At 51.2% G+C, this 24,474-nt stretch overlaps 2 protein-coding genes across 5 annotated transcripts; one reads left to right on the top strand and one right to left on the bottom strand.

The window, feature by feature from the left end:
• The first annotated feature begins 525 nt into the window (after positions 1 to 525).
• On the top strand, positions 526 to 5,596 carry MTX1 (metaxin 1). 2 transcript variants are annotated; one of them, XM_029229503.1, is made up of 8 exons: positions 526 to 1,117; positions 2,097 to 2,166; positions 2,295 to 2,374; positions 3,924 to 4,016; positions 4,189 to 4,371; positions 4,498 to 4,574; positions 4,994 to 5,148; positions 5,249 to 5,596. In XM_029229503.1, the coding sequence occupies exons 1-8, from the start codon at positions 1,037 to 1,039 to the stop codon at positions 5,461 to 5,463; spliced, it is 954 nt and encodes a 317-aa protein (XP_029085336.1). In that variant the 5' UTR covers positions 526 to 1,036; the 3' UTR covers positions 5,464 to 5,596. The 2 variants fall into 2 exon arrangements, with proteins under 2 accessions (XP_029085336.1, XP_029085337.1); XM_029229504.1 differs by lacking the exon at positions 3,924 to 4,016 and having other exon boundaries at positions 581 to 1,117; positions 5,249 to 5,587.
• On the bottom strand, positions 5,473 to 24,381 carry GBA (glucosylceramidase beta). 3 transcript variants are annotated; one of them, XM_029229501.1, is made up of 12 exons: positions 24,241 to 24,381; positions 10,458 to 10,537; positions 9,985 to 10,072; positions 9,546 to 9,737; positions 9,281 to 9,427; positions 8,844 to 8,977; positions 8,446 to 8,618; positions 7,974 to 8,211; positions 7,404 to 7,628; positions 6,877 to 7,040; positions 6,340 to 6,456; positions 5,474 to 6,247 (listed from the first exon to the last, which is right to left on the bottom strand). In XM_029229501.1, the coding sequence occupies exons 2-12, from the start codon at positions 10,482 to 10,484 to the stop codon at positions 6,142 to 6,144; spliced, it is 1,611 nt and encodes a 536-aa protein (XP_029085334.1). In that variant the 5' UTR covers positions 10,485 to 10,537; positions 24,241 to 24,381; the 3' UTR covers positions 5,474 to 6,141. The 3 variants fall into 3 exon arrangements, with proteins under 3 accessions (XP_029085332.1, XP_029085334.1, XP_029085333.1); XM_029229500.1 differs by lacking the exon at positions 24,241 to 24,381 and adding an exon at positions 13,005 to 13,073 and having other exon boundaries at positions 10,458 to 10,516; XM_029229499.1 differs by lacking the exon at positions 24,241 to 24,381 and having other exon boundaries at positions 5,473 to 6,247; positions 10,458 to 10,932.
• Positions 24,382 to 24,474: the final 93 nt, after the last annotated feature.

Raw genomic sequence — 24,474 nt, 5'->3', positions numbered from 1 at the left:
AGTTGGGGAAGGCAGGAACCCTTGGCGGGGCAGTGCCAGACAGCGGGCATTATTCCACAGCTGGCATGAGAGAATTCCAAGGGAGTGGCCGAAACTAGCTCGCTGTAGTGCCCAGGGGATGGCCGCATGGCATGAAGTTTGCTGCTTGGATAGAGCAAGTGCTCTTTATTGGGGGAGGGGGGGCATGACTTGTGCTTGCGCCTCCGTTTTTCCCTCATTCCTAGGAAAACTTCGAGTCTGGAAGCGTCCGCTGGGAACTGGAGGGAGAGTCTAAAACAGTGGTCAGTGAGGTTGAAGAAATCAGGAAAGAGGAAAGGGACACCAAGAACAGGAGTAGACCAAAGGACAGGCCAGGGGCCGGGGGCCAGACTGGGAACACTTGGGGTACCGGCGGACAGGCCGTGACCCGGATGAAGCAGAGGGGCGCCTCTGTTCCCGTTACCAAGGCAACAGCCCGCGAGCCCCACCTCCCCTTCCCCCACTCAGGCCCAGCCCGGCCTCGCTCCGGCCGCCGCCACCGCCCCTGTTTTGTTTCCATGGCAACAGGAGGCGCGGGGCCGGTTCCAAACATAACGCGCTGTGGAAAACATGCAGCTCGGGGGACGCCCCCTACCCCCGCAGCCCCCGCTCGGGGCCGAGTCCTGAGGGGCCCCCAGAGCAGCCCAGACCTCGTGCAGATTTGCGAGGGACCCCAGAGCCCGTCCAGGAGCACAAAACCCCCTTCTCCTGGGCCCGCCGCGCCTTCGGGGGTTCAGGGCTCCCCTCGGCCGAGATACCCTGACTCTCCAAGGCGCGCCGCGCTGAGAGCCCTTCCCCCCTTCGCGAGCCACCTCTGGATCAGGCGGCGTCCGCCCTCCCCCGAAGCCCTCGGCCCCGCCCCACGCCGTCAGGCAGCCTCTCTGGCCGGGATAAGCCGCGCCCTCCTGAGGGCCTCCCCCGGCTCTCCACTGCGATCCGCCTGAGGGGCTGGGGGCGGATCCGCACAGTGGAGGGCGGAAGCGCAGGGGGAGGTGCTTCCGGGACAGAGGGCGGGCAAATGGCGGCGCCCATGGAGCTGTTCTGCTGGGCAGGGGGCTGGGGCCTGCCCTCAGTGGACCTGGACAGCCTGGCCGTGCTGGTGAGGAGCGGCGCCGGCGCCCTCTGCTGCGCCCTGGAGGACTGGGGAGGGGGCCCGGACTAGCCGGTCATCCGAATTTTGCCAGGGCGCCTCAGCACGGGTGCAATGGGGGAAACTGAGGCCATCAAAGAGCGTGACTGGCCGGTATAGACTCAGTGTCCTGTGTCGTAGCAGCCTAGGTTTTGTTTAGCGATGGAAAGAGGCCTGATCAGGGGTTCAGAAGATGAGTTTTAGTTCTTGAACATCCATTTACTGGCTCTGTGACCTTGGGACGATCCCTTCTTTCTGGGCGCTGTTTCTTCATCCAGAGGTTTACTAAGGCTGGACGATCTCAGGGTTCTCCGGCTCGGCATTGCTGCTTTCTCCTCAGCCTCCCTTTCCTCCTCCTCAATCAACAGCATTTACTGAGTTTATTCTTTATTTAACCAAAGGGCCCACAGCCAGGCTCTGTAGAAAATGCTTTGGAGCCAGGCAGACTAGTTTACTTCACACATTCACTCACTCATTTAATAAGCATGTATTAGGCCTCTTCCAAATACTAAACATTGGCATGCAAAGATGAATAGCATTTGGTCCCTCCCCTAAAGTTGTTCACAGAAAGATAGACGTGTCAGCAAATAAGTGTAATAAAATGTTCAGGTGCTAAGTTATAAGTAGGAACAGGCCATAGAGACTGCCCAGGAAGGAATGGTTAGTGCTTCCAAATGAGGCTAGATGTTCACCAGATAGATCGCAGGAGAGGAGAGAGAGGGAAGGATTTTCCTGGCTGACTTGTAATCATGGACATGTCCATAATCTCTGTGAGCCTTGTGTTGCCCATTGTAAAATGGGAACAGTAATGTCTACCTCTTTTTTTGTGAGGTAATTCCTAAGCATAGGGCATAGCACAAAAGGTATTCAATAAATGTTATTTCTTTTCTTGATTCCCCTGTGGGGGCCATGTCCCTGGCCTCTCTGCCTTCTGCTTCCTTCCCTGCAGACCTATGCCAGATTTACTGGTGCCCCACTCAAGGTGCACAAGATCACCAACCCCTGGCGGAGCCCTTCAGGTACCCAGTGTCCCTGGGGGGTGAGGAAGGGAGTGTACAAGGGGAAGAGCAGGAGACAGACAGGGATGTGGTGCAGTTATGTATGGATAGGCAGCTCTCTGGTGGACATACTTCTTTCTCAACATCAGGAACTCTGCCTGCCCTTCAGACCAGTCATGGAGAGGTCATCTCAGTACCACACAAGATCATCACCCACCTTCGAAAAGAGGTAGGTGGCTTGGGTAGGGGGGCTGCCAGTGAGAGACGTTCAGTCAATTCAGTGCAACACACATTTATTGAGTACCAAATATATGCCAAACTGGACGCAGGGGACCGAGCTTCAAGGAACATATAGTCTGGTTGAGGAGACACAGACGTGTTGCTGTGATGTAGTAAGTAGTAGGGTAGAGATTCAGCGAGGCCACTGTCAAGGCATCTGGAGGCACAATGACTTCTGCCTGCTGGGTGAGGAGGGAGAGGTGAACAGGCTGATGACACATGGAAGGGAAAGGAGAGTAGGAGAGAACAGTTGGCTCAGATGAGGTCCTCAAAGATGAGACCAGAAAAAAAAGATGGCACCAGACAGGGATTGCTAAGGGCCATTGCCCTTTTTTCAGGGACCAGGTTGGGCTTTATAATATGGGGCTCAGGATGGACGAGGCTAAGAGCCAGGGTGGGGAAGTTGAGAGAGCATTACGAGAGGATTGGGGAGGCCTAGGCTGTGCTTTTCACTGTCATTGGCTGTGTGACCTTGAGCAAATTGCTTAACCTCTCAGAGCCGTAAGCTGCTTATTTGTAAAACTACGGGGCTTAGCCAGGATGCTTTCCAAGGGCTCTTCTAGTTTCATGGTCTAGTTCCAAAAGTGAACATATTGTCAGAAATGGGGCTTTCATTCATTTCTACTTTCCCAAAGGTGGAGGAACCAGGGAATTAATGGAGGCTTGAGAGGCATGGAGAGAGGGGATCCAGGTGAAAGCCAGAGTTCCTGGCGGGACTGGGCTATTGTTGCCTTATGTATGAACACAGCTTTCCCAGTTTCCAAAGAGTTTTCTCCTAACACAGCCACACCGAGAGAAAGATTATTATCCCTATTCCATGAGGGAGAATGAGGCTCAGAGAGATTTAAGGATCACACTCAAGAGGTTATGTGGGGACAACGTTTACTCAGGATGTGGAGGAGGGTGCTGAGGAGCAGATACTGGAGCCTACAAGGTGTGGCAGGCTGAGACCTGGGGGTATGGTTGGAATGTATGTGGTGGTGGCGCCTGGGCCATGGAATGACATAGAAGAAACACCCAAGAGCTGGGCACTGGGGCCCTAGACGTGGGTTCACTGGGTCTTGGGAGCATGACGATGGCGTCCCCTAGTACCCGAGGCACTGACTGAGGCCCAACCTGCATCTGAGCTCCGCTCTGCTAGTTTTGTGCTGTCTGGATCAGAGAAGTTACTGTTAGAAAGTTGCCGTCAGCAGGCATCCTGCCAGCTTTCTGTGGAAACTCTGGGAGCTGCTCCTGGTTTGTGGCTGGGCCTTCCTTCCAACTCCCAATGGGCGCGGGACCTTGACGGCCAGCAGGCTCCAAGGTCCAGGCTTCCCGCCAACAGCAACAGGCTACTGACTGGGCCCAGGCAAGGGGGCCTCAGCGAGCAAAGCCCCACACTCTACCTCTGCTACACTCAGAGGTCAGTGTGGGTGGTGCCAGACAGGATGCCTCCCTCCTTGAGGAAGTGTCCCTGGAGTCCCCCAGCATCCACCTCACAGTGGATGTTTCCTCCACAGAAGTACAATGCTGATTATGATCTGTCAGCCCGGCAAGGAGCAGACACCTTGGCCTTTATGTCTCTGCTGGAGGAGAAGCTGCTCCCGGTGCTGGTGAGTGTGCCCAGACCTCCCAGCATGGGTGGTCAGTGGGGGAGGGGGTCGGGCATACACACAGACACACCCCCCCACAGGCTTGGAGCAGCGTGGGGACCAGAAGCCCACCCTGGGTCAGGCAGGTGCACTGGCTCAGACCTGCTTCTTCCTTCCTACACACCCAATCCAGATACATACTTTCTGGGTAGACGCCAAGAACTATGTGGAAGTAACCCGGAAGTGGTACGCAGAGGCTATGCCCTTTCCCCTCAACTTCTTCCTGCCTGGCCGCATGCAGCGGCAGCACGTGGAGCGGCTGCAGCTGCTGTGTGGGGAGCACAGGCCAGAGGAGGAGGAAGAGCTGGAGAAGGAGGTACCTCTGGGACAGGGGGCTGTTGTATGAGAGGAGCCCCCAGGGCGATGGCCAGGAGTGGGAGTGCCTGGCAGGGGAGGCGGCACTGTTCCCGCAGCCGCAAGCTGACCTGGTGTCCCCCTATAGCTGTACCAGGAAGCTCGGGAATGCCTGACCCTTCTCTCTCAGCGCCTGGGCTCTCAGAAATTCTTCTTTGGAGATGCGTGAGTCTGACTCCCGGGGAATCATAGGTGGCTTGGAAGAAGGTACAGGTTCAGACAGCCACAGAGGCTAGGGTGGGCTCAGGCTCTGGACAAGAGGTCCTCGGGACAGACATCGGATCTGGTGACAGTGGGGCTGTGTGTGGGCCCGGAGCCGCCTCAGTGGTACAGGAGGGTGGGAGGGCCGCCAGGCCCAGGAGGGGCCTGCTGGGCTGTGGGGCACTCAATGTGCCCTTTATGCAGCCCTGGGATAGAGTCCCATTCAAGGCAGGCTGGCGCCACCTGGGGCGCCTTCCCCACACCAGGACCAGAACTGTGTGTCCTCTCCTCCCCTGCTGCCCAGAGCCTACCTTTCCAGGGCCGACTCTTCATCCGACTCCATCTCTCCCCCTTCTCCATCCCACCCTTTCTCTCTGCTGCAGCCCCGCCTCCCTGGATGCCTTTGTCTTCAGCTACTTGGCCCTGCTGCAGCAGGCGAAGCTGCCCAGTGGGAAACTGCAGGCCCACCTGCGGGGGCTGCACAACCTGTGTGCCTACTGCACCCATATCCTCAGCCTCTACTTCCCCTGGGAGGGAGGTAAGGGGCAGATGGGTGGGGGGTGGGCGCTAGCTCTGCGGAGAGTGGGCAGGGATCCAGAAACCAGCCCCCCGACCCACCTTCCTTCCTTGCCCCTCAGCTGAGGTGCCACCTCCACGCCAGACACCAGCAAACCCAGAGACTGAGGAGGAGCCATATCGGCGCCGGAACCAGATCCTATCTGTGTTGGCGGGGCTGGCAGCCATGGCGGGTTATGCCTTGCTCAGTGGCATTGTCTCCATCCAGCGGGCACCACCTGCCCGGGCCCCACGCACACGGGCCCTGGGCATGGCTGAGGAGGTTGAAGAGGAATGATTTATCCTCATGCTCCCAGGACTGATTTTTCTACTGTCATGCATTCCAGAGGCTCCTGTGTTTCCCCATTGTTGGTATGGCTGGAAATGGGGTCCCACCCCCAGAATAAAACTGCTCACACTGACTGGGATCAGACATTCTCTCCTTTAAGAGGCTGCCATTTTTCCTCGCTGGACCAAGGGGGCCATCTGGGTGCTTGAGTCTACCCACTGGTGCTTGGCTTCTTTCACTGCCTGTGCCCTGGTGCTGACATCTGCATGGACCTGGTTCTGCATCTCCAAGAAAGACAAGCACTTCCCAGTTTTGGGTTCAGCTTTCCTAGTCTCTTCCTTTCCTTAATCTCTCTTGCCATCCACCCCCCACCCCTGTGTTTGTACAGACAGTGAGCTCACCCTCGGCCTGGGCCCAGTTTCCACAGGCAACCAGCACACAGCACACGCTCACACAAGCATGGGGGTGGAGGACCACTGGGGCCTCCCGGTCCTTTCCCTAGGGGCCTCCAGCCCCTGGCACCAACTAGAGGGGAGAGTGAGTCACCCAAACCACTGCCTCTGGGCTTACGTCACTTAAGCTCCCCCCCAGTCCTGCTGTACCCTCTGTAGCCACAGACAGCATGTGAGCTGACTATCCCTTTGATGTCCATGCTGAGCCTAGGCGCCTGCTTGGGTATCTGTTCCATCACTGGCGACGCCACAGGTAGGTGTGAATGGAGTAGCCAGGTGAGATAGTTTCCACGAAGCCCACGGCAGGATCCTTGATGGTAAGAGGCACATCCTTAGAGGAGCTGGGGGAGGTGGGGAGGAGAAGCTGAGAGTGTGATCCTGCCAAGCCCACCGTCTTGTCCTCAGCCCAGTTCCCAGGCCCCACTGCTCTCACCGGTTTAGCACGACCACAACTGCAGAGCCATCGGGATGTATCAGTGCCACTGTGTCCAAGTCATTCTTCTCACTGGCAACCAGCCCCACTCTCTGAGATCCCTCAGGAATGAACTTGCTGAAGTGGGAACAGGCATCGTCAGGGACCCCAGCCCAGCCCCCCTGGCCCTGAGGGCAGCTCCCATCAGTCTCTCACTTAAGAAGTCATCCCTACCACCTACCCCCTCCCCCTAGAACCCTTCCAAAGCTCTGCCCTAACTCTCCAGGCCTCAAGCCGTGCAGCTGGGCGTGCCCTGCCCTCCCGCCTCCCAGTCCCAGCATCGGGCATTCAGGGATTGTCTGTCTCGAATGCCAGCTAGTCACTACCTGCCTAGACGGTGCAAGGGGGACATGCGTGCTGCTCCCAAAGTTCCCACCCTCAGCACCTTCCTGCTTCCTCACTGGGGGGGTGGGGGTGGGGTAGAGGGGGCGGGGATACAATCCCAGTGCAGGAGATGCTAGGACTGGTGTGGAGTGGGGGTGCCTGCCCTCCACTCACCTGAAGTGGCCAAGGTGGTAAAACATGGGCTGTTTGTAAAATGTGTCCTTGGCGATGTCCACAATGATGGGGCTGTCGACAAAGTTGTGCACCCAATTGGGTCCCCCCTCAGGGTTTAGGGCGAGGTTCCAGTCAGTCCAGCCGACCACATGGTAGAGGAGGTTCTAGGGTAGGAACAGGGCAGAGACAAAGGCCCCCAGTGAATACAGTTAAGTGTCACATGAGGGAGACGAGCTATGGTGCTCAGCCTTTGTGAGGGGAGTAATATCTAAGGAGCGAGGGTTTGTGAGGACAGAGGCATCGCCAGAGAAGCTGAGGAATCTGAGGCAGATGTAACCGCTCAAGCATTTGGAACGAGGGTGATGGTGTGCAGATCTGTGAAGGGAAGGCAACAGAGGGGATCATGATATCCCAAAATTTGCTCCAAAGAGTAAGCCAGCTGGGGAAAAGCTGGAGAGGAGCCTTTGGTGAGACTAGCAAGGGGTCTGAGGTGGTCTGCTTTGCGGAAAGGGAGACAGGTGGTTCACCGTGATGATGCTGTGGCTGTACTGCATCCCTCGATCCCAGGAGCCCAGCCGCACGCTCTGCTCCCAGAACTTGGAGCCCACACAGGCCTCTGAGGCAAAGAGCATGGTGTCGGGGAACAGGCGATGTGTCTCCCCCAGGGTGGCTTTTGCTGGAGCCAGAAAGTCCAGGTACCAATGTACAGCGATGCCATGAACATACTTAGCTGCTTCTGGGTCTGCCAGCACCTGTACAGGGAAAGGGAAGGACTACTGGGGAAAGAGAGCCACTGAGCCTGGGTCCTGCACAAAGGGTTCTGGAAGAGGCACTAGGACCTGAGAAGTGGGCAGTGGGATGAACACAACTTAGAGGGGGTTAAAGTGACAACCGTGGAGATTCATGGGGCCCTGGAGATGCAGAGGGGGATCACCACCACCACCAGCACCCCAGGGGTGCCACCTGGGCACCTGGTCCCAGCCAGGGTGCTCTAGGAATCAAGAGTTGGGGCAGGGAAGGCACTCTGTTCGGGAGCCAGCCATTCGGATGCTGGGCTTGGGGGTCACTAGGGCACCCATGGAGCTCTTGGTCCTTACCACCTGGGCCCAGTGGGGCAGCAGCAGGCGTTGGTCATCTAGCATGAGCAGTCGGACGTTGCGGTGTGTACTGTTGGCCAGGGTGGGGCCCAGGTCACAGGCGATGAAGTCTCGCTGGTGTTCAGGGGTGAAGCCCAGGCACTGGAAGGGGTACCCGCTAAATAGCCCTGCAGAAGGCTCGTTCTCAGCTGTCACTGCCCAGAACTGTAACTTGTGCTCAGCATAGGCATCCAGGAACCTGGCGAGGGAAAGGGTGTGAGTGATCATGGCCAAGACAGGGAACCAAGACCCTGGGGAATAGGAGGCCTGACTGGGTGGGGGAAAACTGAGGGGCCTGAGTCTGAAAGACCCAGAAGGTAGAAAGGTGAGCTGAGGAGATCTGGAGGCGGAACCAGATCAAGGGCTGGGACATAGACCAGGGTGTCCAAGATGGGAGGCTGGTCCGGACCCCATGGCCCTGCTGTTCCCTTACTTGACAAAGTATCTGGCCCAGGTCTGGTGGTAGAGATCCCCTGGATGACCCTTGAGTGTCCCCTTCCCATTCACTGCCCCATTGGTCTTGAGCCAAGTGGGTGATGTCCAGGGACTGGCAAAGAGTGAGACAGGGCGCTGGGCCAACTCCAGGGCTTGGTGAATCAGGGGTATCTAGAAACAAAGGTGGTGAGGAGAGAGACATCCAGAGTTGGAACATAAACAGATTGGCCCACCCAGTGTATCAGGCCTAGCTATCAGCCTCCTCCCTCCCACCCCAGGACAGAACACAGAGAGCAGAGGGCACGTTCTAGGTCTCTCTGCAGACTGCTCTAGCCTGAGGCCTCTCAACCACCAGGCATCAATGCCACCGGGGCCTGAGGCAGCCAGAGTGGCCACCTTGAGCTTGACATCTTCCTCTGGGAGGCTGAAGTTGAGCAACTGGAAGTCATCAGGGGTGTCAGCATAGGTGTAGGTGCGGATGGAGAAGTCACAGCTGGCCATGGGGACCCGCATGATGTTGTATTCGATTCCTGCAGAAAAAGAAGACCAAGATATGTGTGTCTGAGTCAGTAGGAGAATGTGGGGCATTGTCTACCACTTGCCAGTCCTAAATTATGTCTGAGTTGAGGGCTAAGGGGAACTTGGGCTCTGGGTGAAGCGCAGACCTTCTGAGCCTGAGAGGCCCCAGGCACTCAGCAGAAGATGGGTAGGACAATCTTTTTTTTCACTGGGCATTAACAGAGACCCATATGTCAGGGATGGGTGGATGTCAGGGTCAAAGGAAAGGTCAAAGTGTCAATTGCACTATGTCATCTTGTCCCCTTCCTCCTTACCTTCTTTAGAGAAGTACGATTTGAGTAGTAAATCCCGTGCAGGAGGTGACAGGGCAAGGATGTTGAGAGCAGCAGCATCTGTCATGGCCCCTCCAAAACCCTTCACTTTCTGGAACTTCTGATCTGGCTGCAGGGTCAACAGCAGCCCTGAGGACATCCGCAGGGAATAAAGGGTGTCAGTGCACAGGGGAGAAACTCCATGGTGATTGCTGGCATGATTTAGCTCCAGGAGGACCCCAGCCTGGGGGAGGGGTGTAGTGGTTACCTGTGCCTGTGCGGTTGGCCTGGATGGTCCCCAGACTCAGCTCCATTCGGCGCCCACTGCGTGTGCTCTCAAAGCGGCTGAAGGTGCCAGGGTCAGGCAGGGTCAGGGGGTCAAGAGAGTCACAGTACGTAGCATTGCAGACACAGACCACTGAGCTGTAGCCAAAGCTTTTAGGGCTGCAGGGGCGGGCACCTGGGAGGGAGACAGCACAAGAGAGGCAAGGGCTGAAGGAGGAAGATGGGGAGAAGGGGCACACTAGTTGGAAGGAAAGACTGAATACTGATTTCAAAGATTCTCTTGATGTACCCCACAGTTGATCTCAGTCACTCAAAAGGGTTTAGTGAGCATCTAATGAAGTCCACCACCGTATGTCAGAGACTACCAAAGGACCATAAGGCGGAAGGGGGCCTCGGGGCTCCCTCCCTCCTCCTTGACTCACCTGATGCCCACGACACGGCCTGAAGTAGAAGCAATCCCATGAGGCTGGGAGCCATGATGCCTACTCTGTCCTGGGGCTTGGGACACTCCTGAGAACAGAATGAGGAGAGGCTAGAGGGCAAGCCCCTCTCCACCTCTCATCTACTCTCCCAGGCAGGGCTCGGCTGCCTGTGGGCACCCAGCCTAGTCTCCCACCTTTAATAGAATGGAACAAAGCCCACAGACACCTGGGTCCAGACACCCTCCAAGCCCTCTGCTAATAATAGCTCTCTGCCCACCCCGACCAGGACCCTCCTCCACCCCTCTTCCTAACCATTTCTCCCTCAACCTCACCTTCCCTCCATCTGTCCCTCCATCAAAGGGCCGTGATGGCCTGGTTTCGAGGAGAGTGTGTCGTTCACTGAATTCCAGAACCTGGAGGGCCAGGATTCCAGAAAGAGCGACAAGACCATTTGGGAGCCCTGGCCCACTCACCTCTCTGGAAGGACTTGCAAACACCATCACCAGATGAGAAGACTGCGGGGTTCCCAAACCTCGGAGGGATAGAGTATCAGCTAAATAAAAACAGGGGTGCAGGAGCCTGAGGTAGCTATACGTACCAGATGAGCCCTGCGGGTTAATTCCGGCAAAATGGAGTGGATGTGTCATGTGATAACTATGGGAGAGTCACATGACACGAGAAGTGAGGCAATCGCAACCATACTTGTAAAGGGCAACTGACTGTCTTCCTCTGGGCTGTTGGTGATTATACACCCTATGAAATTCTGGAAGGCATGTATGGATGACAACTTTAGGAAGAATCTAGATGAAAGATCTGAATGAAGGATGGGGTAGAGGCTCCCGAATCCCAAAGGATGGGAACCACAGCAGACACATTGCTTTCTTGAGAAAAAATTTTAGTCATGCTAATAAAGGTGATACTAATAAAAGAGGTTCACTGTGCAAAATACTGAGGCCAAAATACTGAGAGATGATGAAGAAGTTTTTGCCCTATCGAGGTTCAGAAGGCTCATAAGAGTCAGACTCTTACACGGATGGTAACAGATAAAGACAAAATTGGTCAACAGGTGTGCACAGAGAGGCCCTTCATGCTGGGGTTATCCTGGAAGGTTTCATGGAGGAGAAGAGGTGAGGTTTAGGGAATATTAACCAGAGAAGTGCAGGGACGATGGGCCCTGGGCAGAGGGACAGTGCTTCTCCAGTCCTCGCTTGTCTCATCGTCAGATGCAGGTGAGAAGGAAATCACAGGACAGGGGGGCTGGGTAAAGTAGTTCAAAGCTGGAAAGTGTGGTACAAAGCTGCGTCCTCAGTGGATGTGACAAGGGGGTTGTCCGTGGTGTTGCCTCATGGGCCACATCATATTGATTCAGCGGGAGTGACACACAGAATTATGACCTGACTGACTACAGCTCTCTGAGCCTACTTCGTCACCTGTAAAATGGAGGGAATACCACCACCTCACCAGGTCACCACTGAAGTCAGGGAGATAAGCACAGTGCCTGGTACAGAGTGGACACTTGGGAACCACTTGTTTGTTGTGCCTTTTTGTTTTTCTAAATTATCTCAGTGAAGTCTTTCCAGACACACTCCAGGCAAAATTGACCATTCCTTCTTCTAGGTTCCTGTAGCCCTATAGGAGCTACAGTCTCACTGAGACTATACTGAATACAGACTATGCTGAATACAGTCTCAGTGAGACGAGCTTGGTTTGAATCCTGGCTCTACCACTTACTGGCTGTTTGGCCTTCAATAAATTACTTAATCACGCTCAGCCTCTGTTTCCCATCTATCAAAGGGGAGAGATAACTCCTATCTCACAAAACTGTTGTGAGGTGTAAGGATGATAATGTGTGTCTAGCACACTGCTTGGCACCGAATACTGCAACAAGTTAGGGCTGTGTTTATGGAAGGAGCTTGGAGCTCCCCAAAGGAATGGCTTACTCATTCTAAGTAGAAGACCTGGCACAGGGTGGGTAGGTGCCAGCTTGTTGCATTGAATTGAACCATCATCACTATGTCAAATCTGCCCCATCTAGACTTCCTGTTTTTCCAGGAAATGCTGCACAGGGCTTGTTCTTGGGAAGAGGGCAGGTGATCTTACTTCCCTCTAGTTCACTCACTCCACAACTATTTATGGATATTAAGTACTTACTACATTTGCCCCTACCTCCTCTGTTGGCTTTATTTATTTATTTTTTAACATCTTTATTGGAGTATAATTGCTTTACAATGGTGTGTTAGTTTCTGCTGTATAACAAAGTGTATCAGCTATACATATACACATATCCCCATATCCCCTCCCTCTTGCGTCTCCCTCCCACCCTCCCTATCCCACCACTCCAGGTGGTCACAAAGCACGGAGCTGATCTCCCTGTGCTATGTGCTCTGTTGGCCTTAGAGCCCCACTCCCCTCCCTGTTTCCCTCTGCAGGCACAGAGTTTGTGAGTGTCCTGTTTCTTCTCTCACAATGTGGTTTGCCCTTGAGGCTTTTATATTTTATTTTCTAAATAAAGTTGGTTATAATAAGGGCTAATAATATTTATTGAGTACTTATTCTGTGCTACTTTATGCTCATAGTCTCATTTTATTCTCACGTGGCAGATACTATTATTTTCCCCATTTTAGAGATGAGGAACCTAAGACTCTGAAAGGTCATGAAGTTGCCCTAAGTCGCTTGACTACTCAGCTGTGGAACCTGGATTTGTAGAGGCGGGGCGGGCACATGGCCCCTTAGCTCGCGGCTGTTAGCCCGAGACCCTGAGCGCCACGGTTAAAGGTCCCGCTCCACCAACAGTCAGCCTGGCAGTGGTCCTCTCAGCAGAGAGTGGGTTAGGCCGAGGCAGATCTCGGCCTTCTCGCTGGGACCCTCCAGGCCCTCCAGCCGCGGGGCCAGCGGGTGAGCTGGGGTGCCCTGGGGACAAGCTGAGGGCTGTGTCCCGTAGAGCTACAAGCCCTCACCACAGCCACCCACTGGCCGGGTCCAGGCCTCAAAGCAGCAGCAAACCTCTCCCCCATCCCCACCTGTGCAGCCTGATGGCAGTGGCGGTCTCCATGGGTCCCAGGCCATGGAGGCCTCAGCAACTGCAGTATATGGACACTGCCATTAAGGTAACAGCTTCAGGGACTTCCCTGGTAGCATCATGGTTAAGAATCCACCTGCCAATGCAGGGGACATGGGTTCGATCCCTGCTCTGGGAAGATCCCACATGCCACGGAGCAACTAAGCCCGTGCACCACAACTACTGAGCCTACGCTCTAGAGCCCGCGAGCCACAACTACTGAGCCCGCGTACTGCAACTACTGAAGCCCGCACGCCTAGAGCCCATGCTCCACAACAAGAGAAGCCACTGCAATGAGAAGCCCGTGCACCGCATCGAAGAGCCCCGCTCTCCGCAGTTACAGAAAGCCTGCGTGCAGCAACGAAGACCCAATGCAGCCAAAAATTTAAATTAATTAATTAAAATAAAAATTTAAAAAAAGGTAACAGCTTCAACCAGCTTCAGTTTCTCCCTTCACATTTCTAAGATTGGTACAGCTTAGATCAGTTGTCTCCCGCTAGGAGGCGGCCAGAGGTCAGGGTTAAGCTGCAAGGACACTGCACATCATTATTTGAGGTCCACCTCTGTGGTTGGGGCTATTCTCAAAGAAGGGCAATCGTTGTGAGCTGGGAATTCACCTGACTGGTATTTGCTACAACATGTATTCCTATCAATCCTATACAAATCATTCTCTCCAGTGTAAATGAAAAGCCTGAGGGCCAGCTGGGTCCCTGGGCGCCTGGCTCCCTCAGTGATGACGGCTGGGCAGGGTCTGGGGACCTGGCCCTGAGGGTGCCGCCAGCTGAGATCTGCCTCTTCAGCAGGGCCTGGGCACTGGCGGGAGGACCCAGACCAGGGGCTGGATGAATGCTCCCAGGCAGGATAACTGGCCCTCACAAGGACCCCCTCCTTTAGCCAGGGCCTGGACCTCAGAGAGTAAAGGTTGAGCCTTTGGGACCTTGCCCTTTCTCGTCAGAATAGAGAATAACATTTGTTTTGGTGGAGGTTTACAGGAATGTTGTGACCTGACCTCAAGAACAAAGGATCTGACACCAAAGAAGTCTGCAACAACTAACCACAGCCCTCCCTCACCTTTCCTATAAATGAGCTTTGCTGAAAGCTTGCCGGGGAGTTCGGGTTTTTAAGGCATAAGCCACCCGTCTCCTTGCACGGCCCTACAATAAATCTTTCTCTCTCCAAACTCCGACGTTGTGGTATTGTTTGGCCTCACTACGCGTTGGGCACACGGACTTGCGTCCGATAAGATTTGTATCCAGGGTCCTATGACACACATCACACATTTGATGAGTGCCTCCAGTGTGCCAAATGCTACATTAGCTGCCGGTTATTTTCAAAAGCTGCTGTGCTGGTCTGCAGCGTTTGTTTTGTATTGTTTTAAAATTGTCCCATGTTTTCTACACGTGTTTTACGTGCTCAAAATGAAGCCCGGGCTTCCCTGGTGGCGCAGTGGTTGAGAGTCCGCCTGCCGATGCAGGGGACACGGGTTCGTGACCCGGTCCGGGAAGATCCCACATGCCGCGGAGCAGCTGGGCCCGTGAGCCATGACCGCTGAGCCTGCGCGTCCGGAGCCTGTGCTCCGCAATGGGAGAGGCCAAAACGGTGAGAGGCCCGCGTTCCGCAAAAAAAAAAAAAAAAAAAAGCCCAAGTTGGCTTCTGAAGTGCTGGCTACGTGGCAACATTTCTGGATCTGTGTTCTTCAAAGGCATTGGTCAGGGGATAACTTGTCAATAATGAAACAGAATCCAGGGCTCCCAGGTTGGGCAAGATGGATTGATTTTCAGCTGGGGAGAGGCAGGTCTGCCTCTCTTCCCAAGCTTCACTCTCCCTGTCCTGGGAGATCTCAGCCCAACAGCCTGAGCACCCCTTTTCATAAAAAGTATTTCCTGACATACTCTCTACTATCCTGAAATGAACCTATAGATAATATGACTTACCTACACACATAATTTAAGAGAATCAATATAGTTGCCTTAATTGGCATATAAAGGAAAGATAATGGGACTATTTTTTATAGCAAAATATGTTTTCAATAAGTAAATGCTTAGGCATGATTACCTACAAGACATTATAAAATAGTCAGATATGTACTAACCTAAATGGAATAAATTAGGATTTAACAGAAGCAAAAACAGCCCATGAATTAATAATTTCAATATGTAAGTTTCATCATATGTCATTTTTACAATACGTAATTATTATTGTGCTGCAAAAACATAAAACATATGATAGATCAAAATGCTTAAAAGTCAATCTTTATGAATAAGATTCAGTGCATTCCACATGTCTTCACAAATTCACTATTTGATTCTAGGCCTTAGCAATTCAGTAAGGAAAAGGACAGTCTTTTCAACAAATGGTGCTGAGATGACTGGATATCATGCAAAAAGACAAACTTAGGGACTTCCCTGGTGGTGCAGTGGTTAAGAATTGCCTGCCAATGCAGGGGATACGGGTTCGAGCCCTGGTCCGGGAAGATCCCACATGCCGCGGAGCAACTAAGCCCGTGTGCCACAACTACTGAGCCTACGCTCTAGAGCCCGCGAGCCACAACTACTGAGCCCACGTGCCACAACTACTGAAGCCCGTGTGCCTAGAGCCCATGCTCCTCAACAAGAGAAAACCCCACTCACCGCAACTAGAGAAAGCCTGTGCGCAGCAATGAAGACCCAAAGCAGCCAAAAATTAAAAATATATATATATAAATAAATATATTTATTTTAAAAAAAAAAGATAAACTTAGACCCTTACCTTACTCCATAATCAAAAATCAAAGCAAAATGGATCACAGACTTAAATGTAAGAGCTAAAACGCTTAATTTTCTGGAAGAAGGAAGGCTAGGAGTAAATCTTTGTGACCTTGGATTAGCCAGTGGTTTCTTTTTCTTTTGTTTCAGGCAACAACAAACATTTGTTATCTCACATAGTTTCTGTGGGTAAGGAATTCAGAAGTGGCTCATCTGGATGGTTCAAACTTGAGGCTTCTCAAAAGACTGTAGCCAAGATGTTGGTCAGGGCTGCTATCATCTGTAGTAGGCTTGACTGCGCTGAGGCTCTGCTTCCAAGTGAAGCCACTAACATAGGTGGTGAACTGGGGCTGGCTGTTGGCAGAAGGCCTCAGTTCCCTACCATGTGGAATAATTCATAGGGCTGCTTGAGTGTCCTCACAACATGGCAGCTGGATTCCTCTCCAGTGAGTGATCTAAGAGATTGTAAGGCAGAAGCCACAAGGTCCTAGCCCCAGGAGTCACACATTGTCATTTTCACAATACCCTATTGGTTACACAGGTCTCCTATACAGATGTGTGGGGGGCAGAGGGCCTAAATAAAGGTGTAAACACCAGGAGGTGGGGATCATTTGGGGGCCATCTAGGAGGCAATCTGCCATAGTCCGTCCCCTGGCTTCCCATAAGTCATGTCCCTCCCACATGTAAATACTATTACTTCCTCCCAAGGTTCCCAGAAGTCTCATCTTCTTATAGCTTAAGTCCAGAATCTCTTTAGACAATGGTTTCTTATTTATGATTCCAAAACACAAATGACAGAAGAAAAAAAAGATAAATTGGACTTCATCAAAATGAAAAGTGTTTGTGTTTCAAAGGATGTCATCAAGAAAGTGAAAAGACATCCCACAAAATGGGATAAAATACTTTCAAATCATATCTCTGATAGAGGCCTAGTATCCAAAATATATAAAGGACTCTTATAGCTCAGTAATTAGAAGATAACCCAATTAAAAAATGGGCAAAGGACTTGAATAGATATTTCTCCAAAGATAATATAAAAATGGGCAACAAGCGCATGAAAAGATGCTTGACAACATTAGTCATTAAGGAAACGCAAATCAAAACCACTATGATGGGCTTCCCTGGTGGCGCAGTGGTTAGGAGTCCGCCTCCCGATGCAGGGGACGTGGGTTCGTGACCCGGTCCGGGAGGATCCCACATGCCGCGGAGCGGCTGGGCCCGTGAGCCATGGCCGCTGAGCCTGCGCGTCCGGAGCCTGTGCTCCGCAACGGGAGAGGCCACAGCAGTGAGAGGCCCGCGTACCGCAAAAAAACCCCAACACTATGAGATACCACCTTATAGGCACTAGGATGGCTATGATCAAAAAGACAGACAATAACAAGTGTTAGCAAGGATGTGCAGAAATTAGAACGCTCATATGTTCCCATGGGAATGTAAAGTGGTGCAGCCACTTTGGAAAACAGTTTGGCAGTTTCTCAAAATGTTAAACATAGAGTTACCATATGACCCAGCAACTCCATTTCTAGGTATCTCCTTAAAAGAAATGAAAATATTTGTCCACCCGAAGACTCGCACATGAATATTTACAGCAGCGTTATTTATGGAAACAAACTAAATGTCCATCAGCTGGTGAATAAATACACAAATTGTGGTATTTCATTAAATGGAATACTATTCAGCAATAAAAAGGAACAAAATGCTGATACATGCTACGATATGAATGTACCTCAGAAACATCATGTTAAGTGAAAGAAGCCAGACAAAAAGACCACACATAGTGTGATTCCATTTATATGAAATTCCAGAGTAAGCAAATCTGTAGAGACAGAAAATAGATTAGTGCTTGTCTGGGGCTGGAGTGGGAATGGAGATTAACTGTTGCAAAACTCTGTAAATTTACTCAAAATCATTGAACTGTACACTTAAAAGGAGAAACTTTTATAGTATGTAAATTACACCTCAATGAAGCTAGTAAAAAAACTTTACTTTTATTACATATTTGCAGTTGGTTCATTGCTTTTGCAGGTATGCTACTGCATTGAAACCCTTTTAAACGAAGTATATTGCATAGCTGGAAGTGCTCTAATACACTGAGTAGACAGATGCCATAATGTCAAGACAATGTATTTTATTTAAGCTTCCTTCTCCATAATGATCTCCTCCTAAATTATTGGGCTGTTCCAAAAAACAAAAAAACACCTTGTAAAACTTTTCTGCATTATTATATAATGAAGTCCTGCTGATTTATATTTGATTTTATATTTGCATATATTGTTGTTGTTGTTTTAATAAATTTATTTATTTATTTGCCTGCATTGGGTCTTTGTTGCTGTGCATGGGCTCTCTCTAGTTGCGGTGAGTGGGGCTTTCTCTTGTTGCAGAGCACGGGCTCTAGGCGTGTGGGCTTCAGTAGTTGTGGCATGTGGGCTCAGTAGCTGTGGTTTGCAGGCTCTAGAGCGCAGGCTCAGTAGTTGTGGCACACGGGCTTAGTTGCTCTGTGGCATGTGGGATCTTCCCGGACCAGGGCACGAACCTGTGTCCCCTGCATTGGCAGGTGGATTCTTAACCACTGAGCCCCCAGGGAAGCCCTTTGCATATATTGTTGAGCAGAACATCCCAAAGTCAAGTAGAATGAGAGACAATTCTTCTTTGTGCAGGACTGTCCTCCATGTTATAGATGGTCTACCTTTCCTGTCCTTCCACTAAATCCTCAAAGTGCCTCCTAATCCTGGTCTCCACTAAAGAGACGTTTCCAAAATGCCCGCTAGTGGGTGACTGACAACCACTGTCCTTAGGGGAGTCACCTCAAACGCCCAGGTTGTAGTAGCCACTAGGGACGTACTAGGTGGCCACAAATGCGTTCCTCGGTCCCCTTTGCACAGCACTTTTATTTTATTTTGTTTTGTTTTTGGCCGTGCCGCAAGGCATGTGGGATCTTAGTTCCCCGACCAGGGATCGAACCTGTGTCCCTGCAGTGGAAGTGCGGAGCCTTAACCACTGGACCGCCAGGGAAGTCCCTGCACAGCACTTTTTTTTTTTTTTGCGGTACGCGGGCCTCTCACTGCTGTGGCCTCTCCCGTTGGCGGAGCACAGGCTCCGGACGCGCAGGCTCAGCGGCCATGGCTCACGGGCGCAGCCGCTCCGCGGTATGTGGGATCCTCCCAGACCGGGGCACGAACCCTTGTCCCCTGCATCGGCATGCAGACTCTCAACCACTGTGCCACCAGGGAAGCCCTTGCACGGCACTTTTAAAAGACTTAGCTAAACACCAAGGGAGGACAACTGGGAAATAAATATAAGCGAAAAGCAGAAATACAAAAATAGTTTGGCTGACCCAGCACAAGAGTTCTGATCCCACTTCAGCCAGCCCTGTGACAAGCTGTAGGCTTGGCTCAGATAGCAAACTCCAGCCCTGGAGCCTGGCAAGTACCATGTCACAGGCTCCTTGCTCTTTGGGTCTCAGATCAACTCCCCAAGGAGGGTGCCTCCTTCCCAGTCCCACTGTCACCTCCATGGTCAAGTCAAAGAGAGACACTCTTATGCCATGCATAGCAGAGTAGGTGCTCAAAAAATACTCAAGAGATGAATGAATGGATAAACCTTACCAGTCAACCTGGAACCTGCCCTTTCAGCTCTGGTTTCTGATCTGAAGATACACCACTCCTCCTGATTACTGACATCAAATGACTTGTTTCTCCAGTGAGACCCTTCTGCCCCTTAATTGCTAGGGTGTGGCTTCATCCTTGGATTCATCTGATTAACCAGTTTTTTTCTTTCAGCTCTATTGAGATATAATTGACGTAACACTGTGTAAGCTTAAGGCGTACAACTGATGATACATGCATATGTTGCCAAATGATTATGGCAATAAAGTTAGTTTGATTAACCAACTCTTTTAAAAAATATATTTATTTATTTGGCTGTGCTGGGTCTTAGTTGCAGCACGTGGGATCTTTGTTGCGGCATGTGGAAACTTAGTTGCAGGATATGGGATCTAGTTCCCTGACCAGGAATTGAACCTGGGCCCTCTGCATTGGGAGCATGGAGCCTTAGCCACTGGACCACCAGGGAAGTCCCTGATTAACCAACTCTTAAACAATAACCATAGCGTACTTGTAAAGCCCAGTGCAAATGGAAAGTATTTGTACCTCACATGCTCCCCTATAATTTTTCTCAAGATACCAACAGCCAATCTTTCATGAGTGCTTATTACATGCATTAGCCTGACAACCCCATGTTACAGACGAGAAAACTGACTTAGGTCAAGTGAGTGGCAGAGTCAAGCCTAAATTCAGGTCTGTCCTACCCTGAAGCCCAAGTAGCTCTTAGCCATCATGTCATACAGCCTCCCAGATATTTCAGTTGCATATTTTTAGTCTTCTGTAAGTTTATAAATGGTCACAGGGCAAATCTCATGGTTAATATTTCTCTGAAACCTTAAAACTCTTCACTTAGAGACAAGCACAGAATCAGGGCTCAAGTTTACTGAATGAATGAATGGGTTAAGTTACCAACCGCACCTTCTCGCTGTTTAAGGTCCTGCTTGTCAGTGTTTCAGAGACTGTCCTTGGTGTGGTTTGAAGCAAAGGAGTGGTGAACTTCAAGAAGAATGAGGTTAACTCTGAACAAGACTATTACAGTGAGAGTGAGACCTAACTAAGGCGATTTGGTGGAGGCAACAGGAAGTATGATTCAAATACTGAACAACTGTGAGCCTGCTCGCACATTCCTTATTGTTCTGAGCTTCCCATGCAGGGTTGTAATGAGGCTCATTGAAGATAACAGTATCTGAGAAGGGACTTCCCCGGTGGTGCAGTGGTTAAGAATCCACCTGCCAATGCAGGGGACAGGGGTTCGAGCCCTGGTCCGGGAAGATCCCACATGCCGTGGAGTAACTAAGCCCATGAGCCACAACTACTGAGCCTGCGCGCTAGAGCCCGCGAGCCACAACTACTAAGCCCACACGCCTAGAGCCTGTGCTCTGTAACAAGAGAAGCCACTGCAATGAGAAGGCCCTGTACCACAAGGAAGAGTAGCCCCCACTCACCACAACTAGAGAAAGCCTGCGCGCAGCAACGAAGACCCAACGCAGCCACAAAAAAAAAAAAAAAATCTGAGGTGTTCCTTGTGAACTGTAAAATTCCATATAGATGGCTGGAATTATTACTGTTATTGTTATCCAGGCTTCGTTTCTTCCCTCCAGGTACAGTAGAAGGAGTCTTCTGTGCGAGGCCTCTACCTCCACCCTTGCTCCCTCCAGCCGCCACTATTTCTCTCCTGTTCCCCTCAAGAAGAGGCAATAAGGAAGGGTGTTTCAGCATGAACACCCGAGTGATTATACAGGATTGAAATCCTTGCTTCATTTCTCACTAGAACTGAGATATTGGGAAGTTTCTTGACTTCTCAGAGCTTCAGTTTTCTCACCTCCAAAACTCTTGCCTCATGGGTTGTTATGAGGATTTCATGCAACAATGCGTGTAATATTACTCAGAGCCAAACCTCTGGAATGAGTTGCTACACTTCTCTCCACTTCCTACACTCCACGGGCTGATACTGGACCCTCCTGGCTCCAAAACTGCTCTTGCCAAGGTCACTAATGATCCCTCTGTTGCTAAGTCCAATGAGTAGTGCTCAGCCTTTTTTTTTTTTTAATATAAATTTATTTATTTATTTATTTCTGTCTGCGTTGGGTCTTTGTTACTGCATGCAGTCTTCCTCTAGTTGCGGCGAGTGGGGGCTACTCTTCGTTGCGGTGCATGGGCTTTTCATTACGGTGGCTTCTCTTATTGCGGAGCATAGGCTCTAGGCACAGGGGCTTCAGTAGTTGTGGCTCGCAGGCTCAGTAGTTGTAGCGCACAGGCTCAGTAGTTGTGGCACTCTGTGGCATGTGTGATCTTCCCGGACCAGGGCTCGAACCCGTGTCCCCTGCATTGGCAGGTGGATTCCTAACCACTGCGCCACCAGGGAAGTCCCTGCTCAGCCCTTATTCGACTGGACTTTTTACCTCCTAGAAGCACTCTCTTTTGTTTTCATGACTCCACACTCTGCTGCTTTGGATGTCCTCCCACTTCTTTGGCTGTTCCTTCTCTTTTGCAGGCTTCGTGTCCTCTTTCTGTCTGTTCCTTAGGGTTTTGTCCTAGGCCTTCTCTTCTCATATGTCATGCTCTCTCCACAGAGATAACCCATGGCTTTGACTAACCTTCTAGTTGTTTTCTGGTTCCACAATCTCCACTTCCAATCCCAATCCTTCTCCTGGGATGGACTCTGTGATGTGACTCTGCCCTCCAGACCTTTCCTCTGGGTGTCTCACAGACACTTCAGCAGGACCATCATGAGAGCATCATCTCCTCCAGCCAAACCCACTCTTCCTCCTGTGTTTTTTTTCCCCATGAATAGAACCTCTTCCTCACAGAACCTGGGGCTCATCCTTGACTCTGTCCTTTCCCTGTACCCTTCTCCCTATTCTCTTCTAAGCCACTGAAACATCTCTTGCTTGGCCTCCTACACTCTACTTTTCTCCTCCAATCCATTCACCAAGAACTGGATGGTCTAACTAAAATACAAATTCTGAAGCTACCACTCTCCCTCCTAAAATCCTTCAACGGCTCCACACTGCCTTTTAAGAGGGCTACCGGGACCTGGCATCTTTGTTCCAGTCTCATTTCTCACCTCTCCACTTGGACCATATGCTCCAATCACATTTCGTCTAATAGGCCACATTGCATCTTGCCTCTCTGCTCTATGCTATTTTCTTCTCCTCTCTTGAAAAAAAATGAATAGCTGTTCTTTTTCATCATTAACTCCTCAGCCTTAATGTCCCTACCATCAGTACCATTTTCCTGACACCCCTGAATGAGCTGGGCACCCCTGCTATGTGCTCCCCAAGACACATATTTGACAAATCATAATTGGGCATCTACTATGTGCCAGGCACTGTTCTAGACCCTGGTGATACAGTAATGAATAAGATTATAAAGTCCCTGGCCCTATGGAGCTTATGTTCTAGTGGTGGTGGAAGACAAAAAACAGGTAATTTCAGGTGGCCGTGAGAACTATGAAACAAAATAAAGGGGAAGGGGGACTTCCCTGGCGGTCCATTGGTTAAGACTTAGCCTTCCAGGGATTTCCCTGGTGGCTCAGTGGCTAAGAATCTGCCTGCCAATGCAGGGGACACGGGTTTGAGCCATGGTCTGGGAAGAACCCACATGCCGTGGAGCAACTAAGTCCGTGCACCACAGCTACTGAGCCTGTGCTCTAGAGCCCGCAAGCCACAACTACTGAGCCCACATGCCACAACTACTAAGCCCACGTGCCTAGAGCCTGTGCTCCGCAACAAGAGAAGCCTGCGCACCACAACAAAGACCCAACGCAGCCCCAAAAAATAAATAAATAAATAAAAAGACTTAGCCTTCCAATGAAGGGGTTGCCGGTTCAATCCCTGGTGCGGGAGCTAAGATTCCCACATGTCTTGAGGCCAAAAAACCAAAACATAAAACAGACGCAACATTGTAACAAATCCAGTAAAGACTTTAAAAATGGTCCACATCAAAAAAAAAAAATCTTAAAAAAAAAAGGGGAGTAAGGAAGCTGGACAGAAGGAGTGAGTGGGACAGTGATAAGCAGTGAGTTTGGAGTAAAAGGTTGGGGGTCAAGTTCTTCTCCAGGGCCTTGGTGGCCACAGTGAGGAGTCTGAATTTTGTTCCAAAATGGAAATTCACTGGACATTTTGGGGCAGGGAAGTGACAACATCAGATTTATATTTTTAAAAGATCACATTGGCTGCTGTGTAGGAATCAGACTGTAAGGGGCACGACGGAGACCAGCCTCCAATTACAGCCTGCCACAGACTGGCCCCCTTGTTCTACATCCTTTCTGCCTCAGAATCCTCCCAAAGGCTCTTTAGTATGCATCACTCTTCACCTCCATTTAGCCTAGGTAGTGCCTATTCATCTTTCTTTCAGAACTCAGCTCATATGTCATTTTCTCCAAGAAATTCTCTCCTTTCACACACACTCCTCCTGTGTGTGAGGAGCCCTTACATCTCCTTTGTAGCTCTTATTACATTTGCAATTAATTGTACAAATGGTTTAATGTCAGTTATAGCACCCAGTGGCCTGCTAACTCCTTTGTCTGCTGATCTGTCCGTGAGAAAGCCCAGTAGGGCGGGGATCAGTCTGTATCCCCAGTACGTAGCACAGCACCCGGTGCTCGTCCCGTGCTCATTGAACATCTGTCGGATGATTGAAGAATGGATAAATTACATAGACTTTCTTTCCACTCCACCCCTCAAAAAAGCAAGTGGGTAGAAGAGGATTTGAAGATTTCCCCCTCTTCTTCATTAGTAAAATACAACCATCCCTACAATTAATAATAACAATGATGATAAAAAGGTGAAGTGCAGACGCAGGGAAAGGAGAGTTAAGATCCCAAAAGTGCAAAATCCATTACGCCTACCGTCGGCGAAGCGAAACAGCAGCCCCAAACGGAGGCGAAGGGAAATCCCAGAGCAGCCTGCAAAGCGGGGTGGGCGGGGCGGTAGAAGGGGGCTCAGCAGAGCTAGGCTGCACTGCACCACGCGCAGGCGCGAGCCCCGCAGGGCCGGCGGGGCGGGGCCGGGGCCTGGCTCAAGAAGGGAGACCCCCGAATCGTCAGGAGGCGGGACGCAGACCCTTTCCTCACGTCCTATTG

The sequence above is a fragment of the Monodon monoceros genome, unplaced genomic scaffold (genome assembly GCF_005190385.1).
Source record: "Monodon monoceros isolate NGI ecotype Baffin Bay Population unplaced genomic scaffold, NGI_Narwhal_1 Super_Scaffold_18, whole genome shotgun sequence".
Lineage (NCBI taxonomy): Eukaryota > Metazoa > Chordata > Mammalia > Artiodactyla > Monodontidae > Monodon > Monodon monoceros.
Note: the sequence above shows the minus strand (reverse complement) of the source record. Positions and strands in the feature narration are given on the sequence as shown.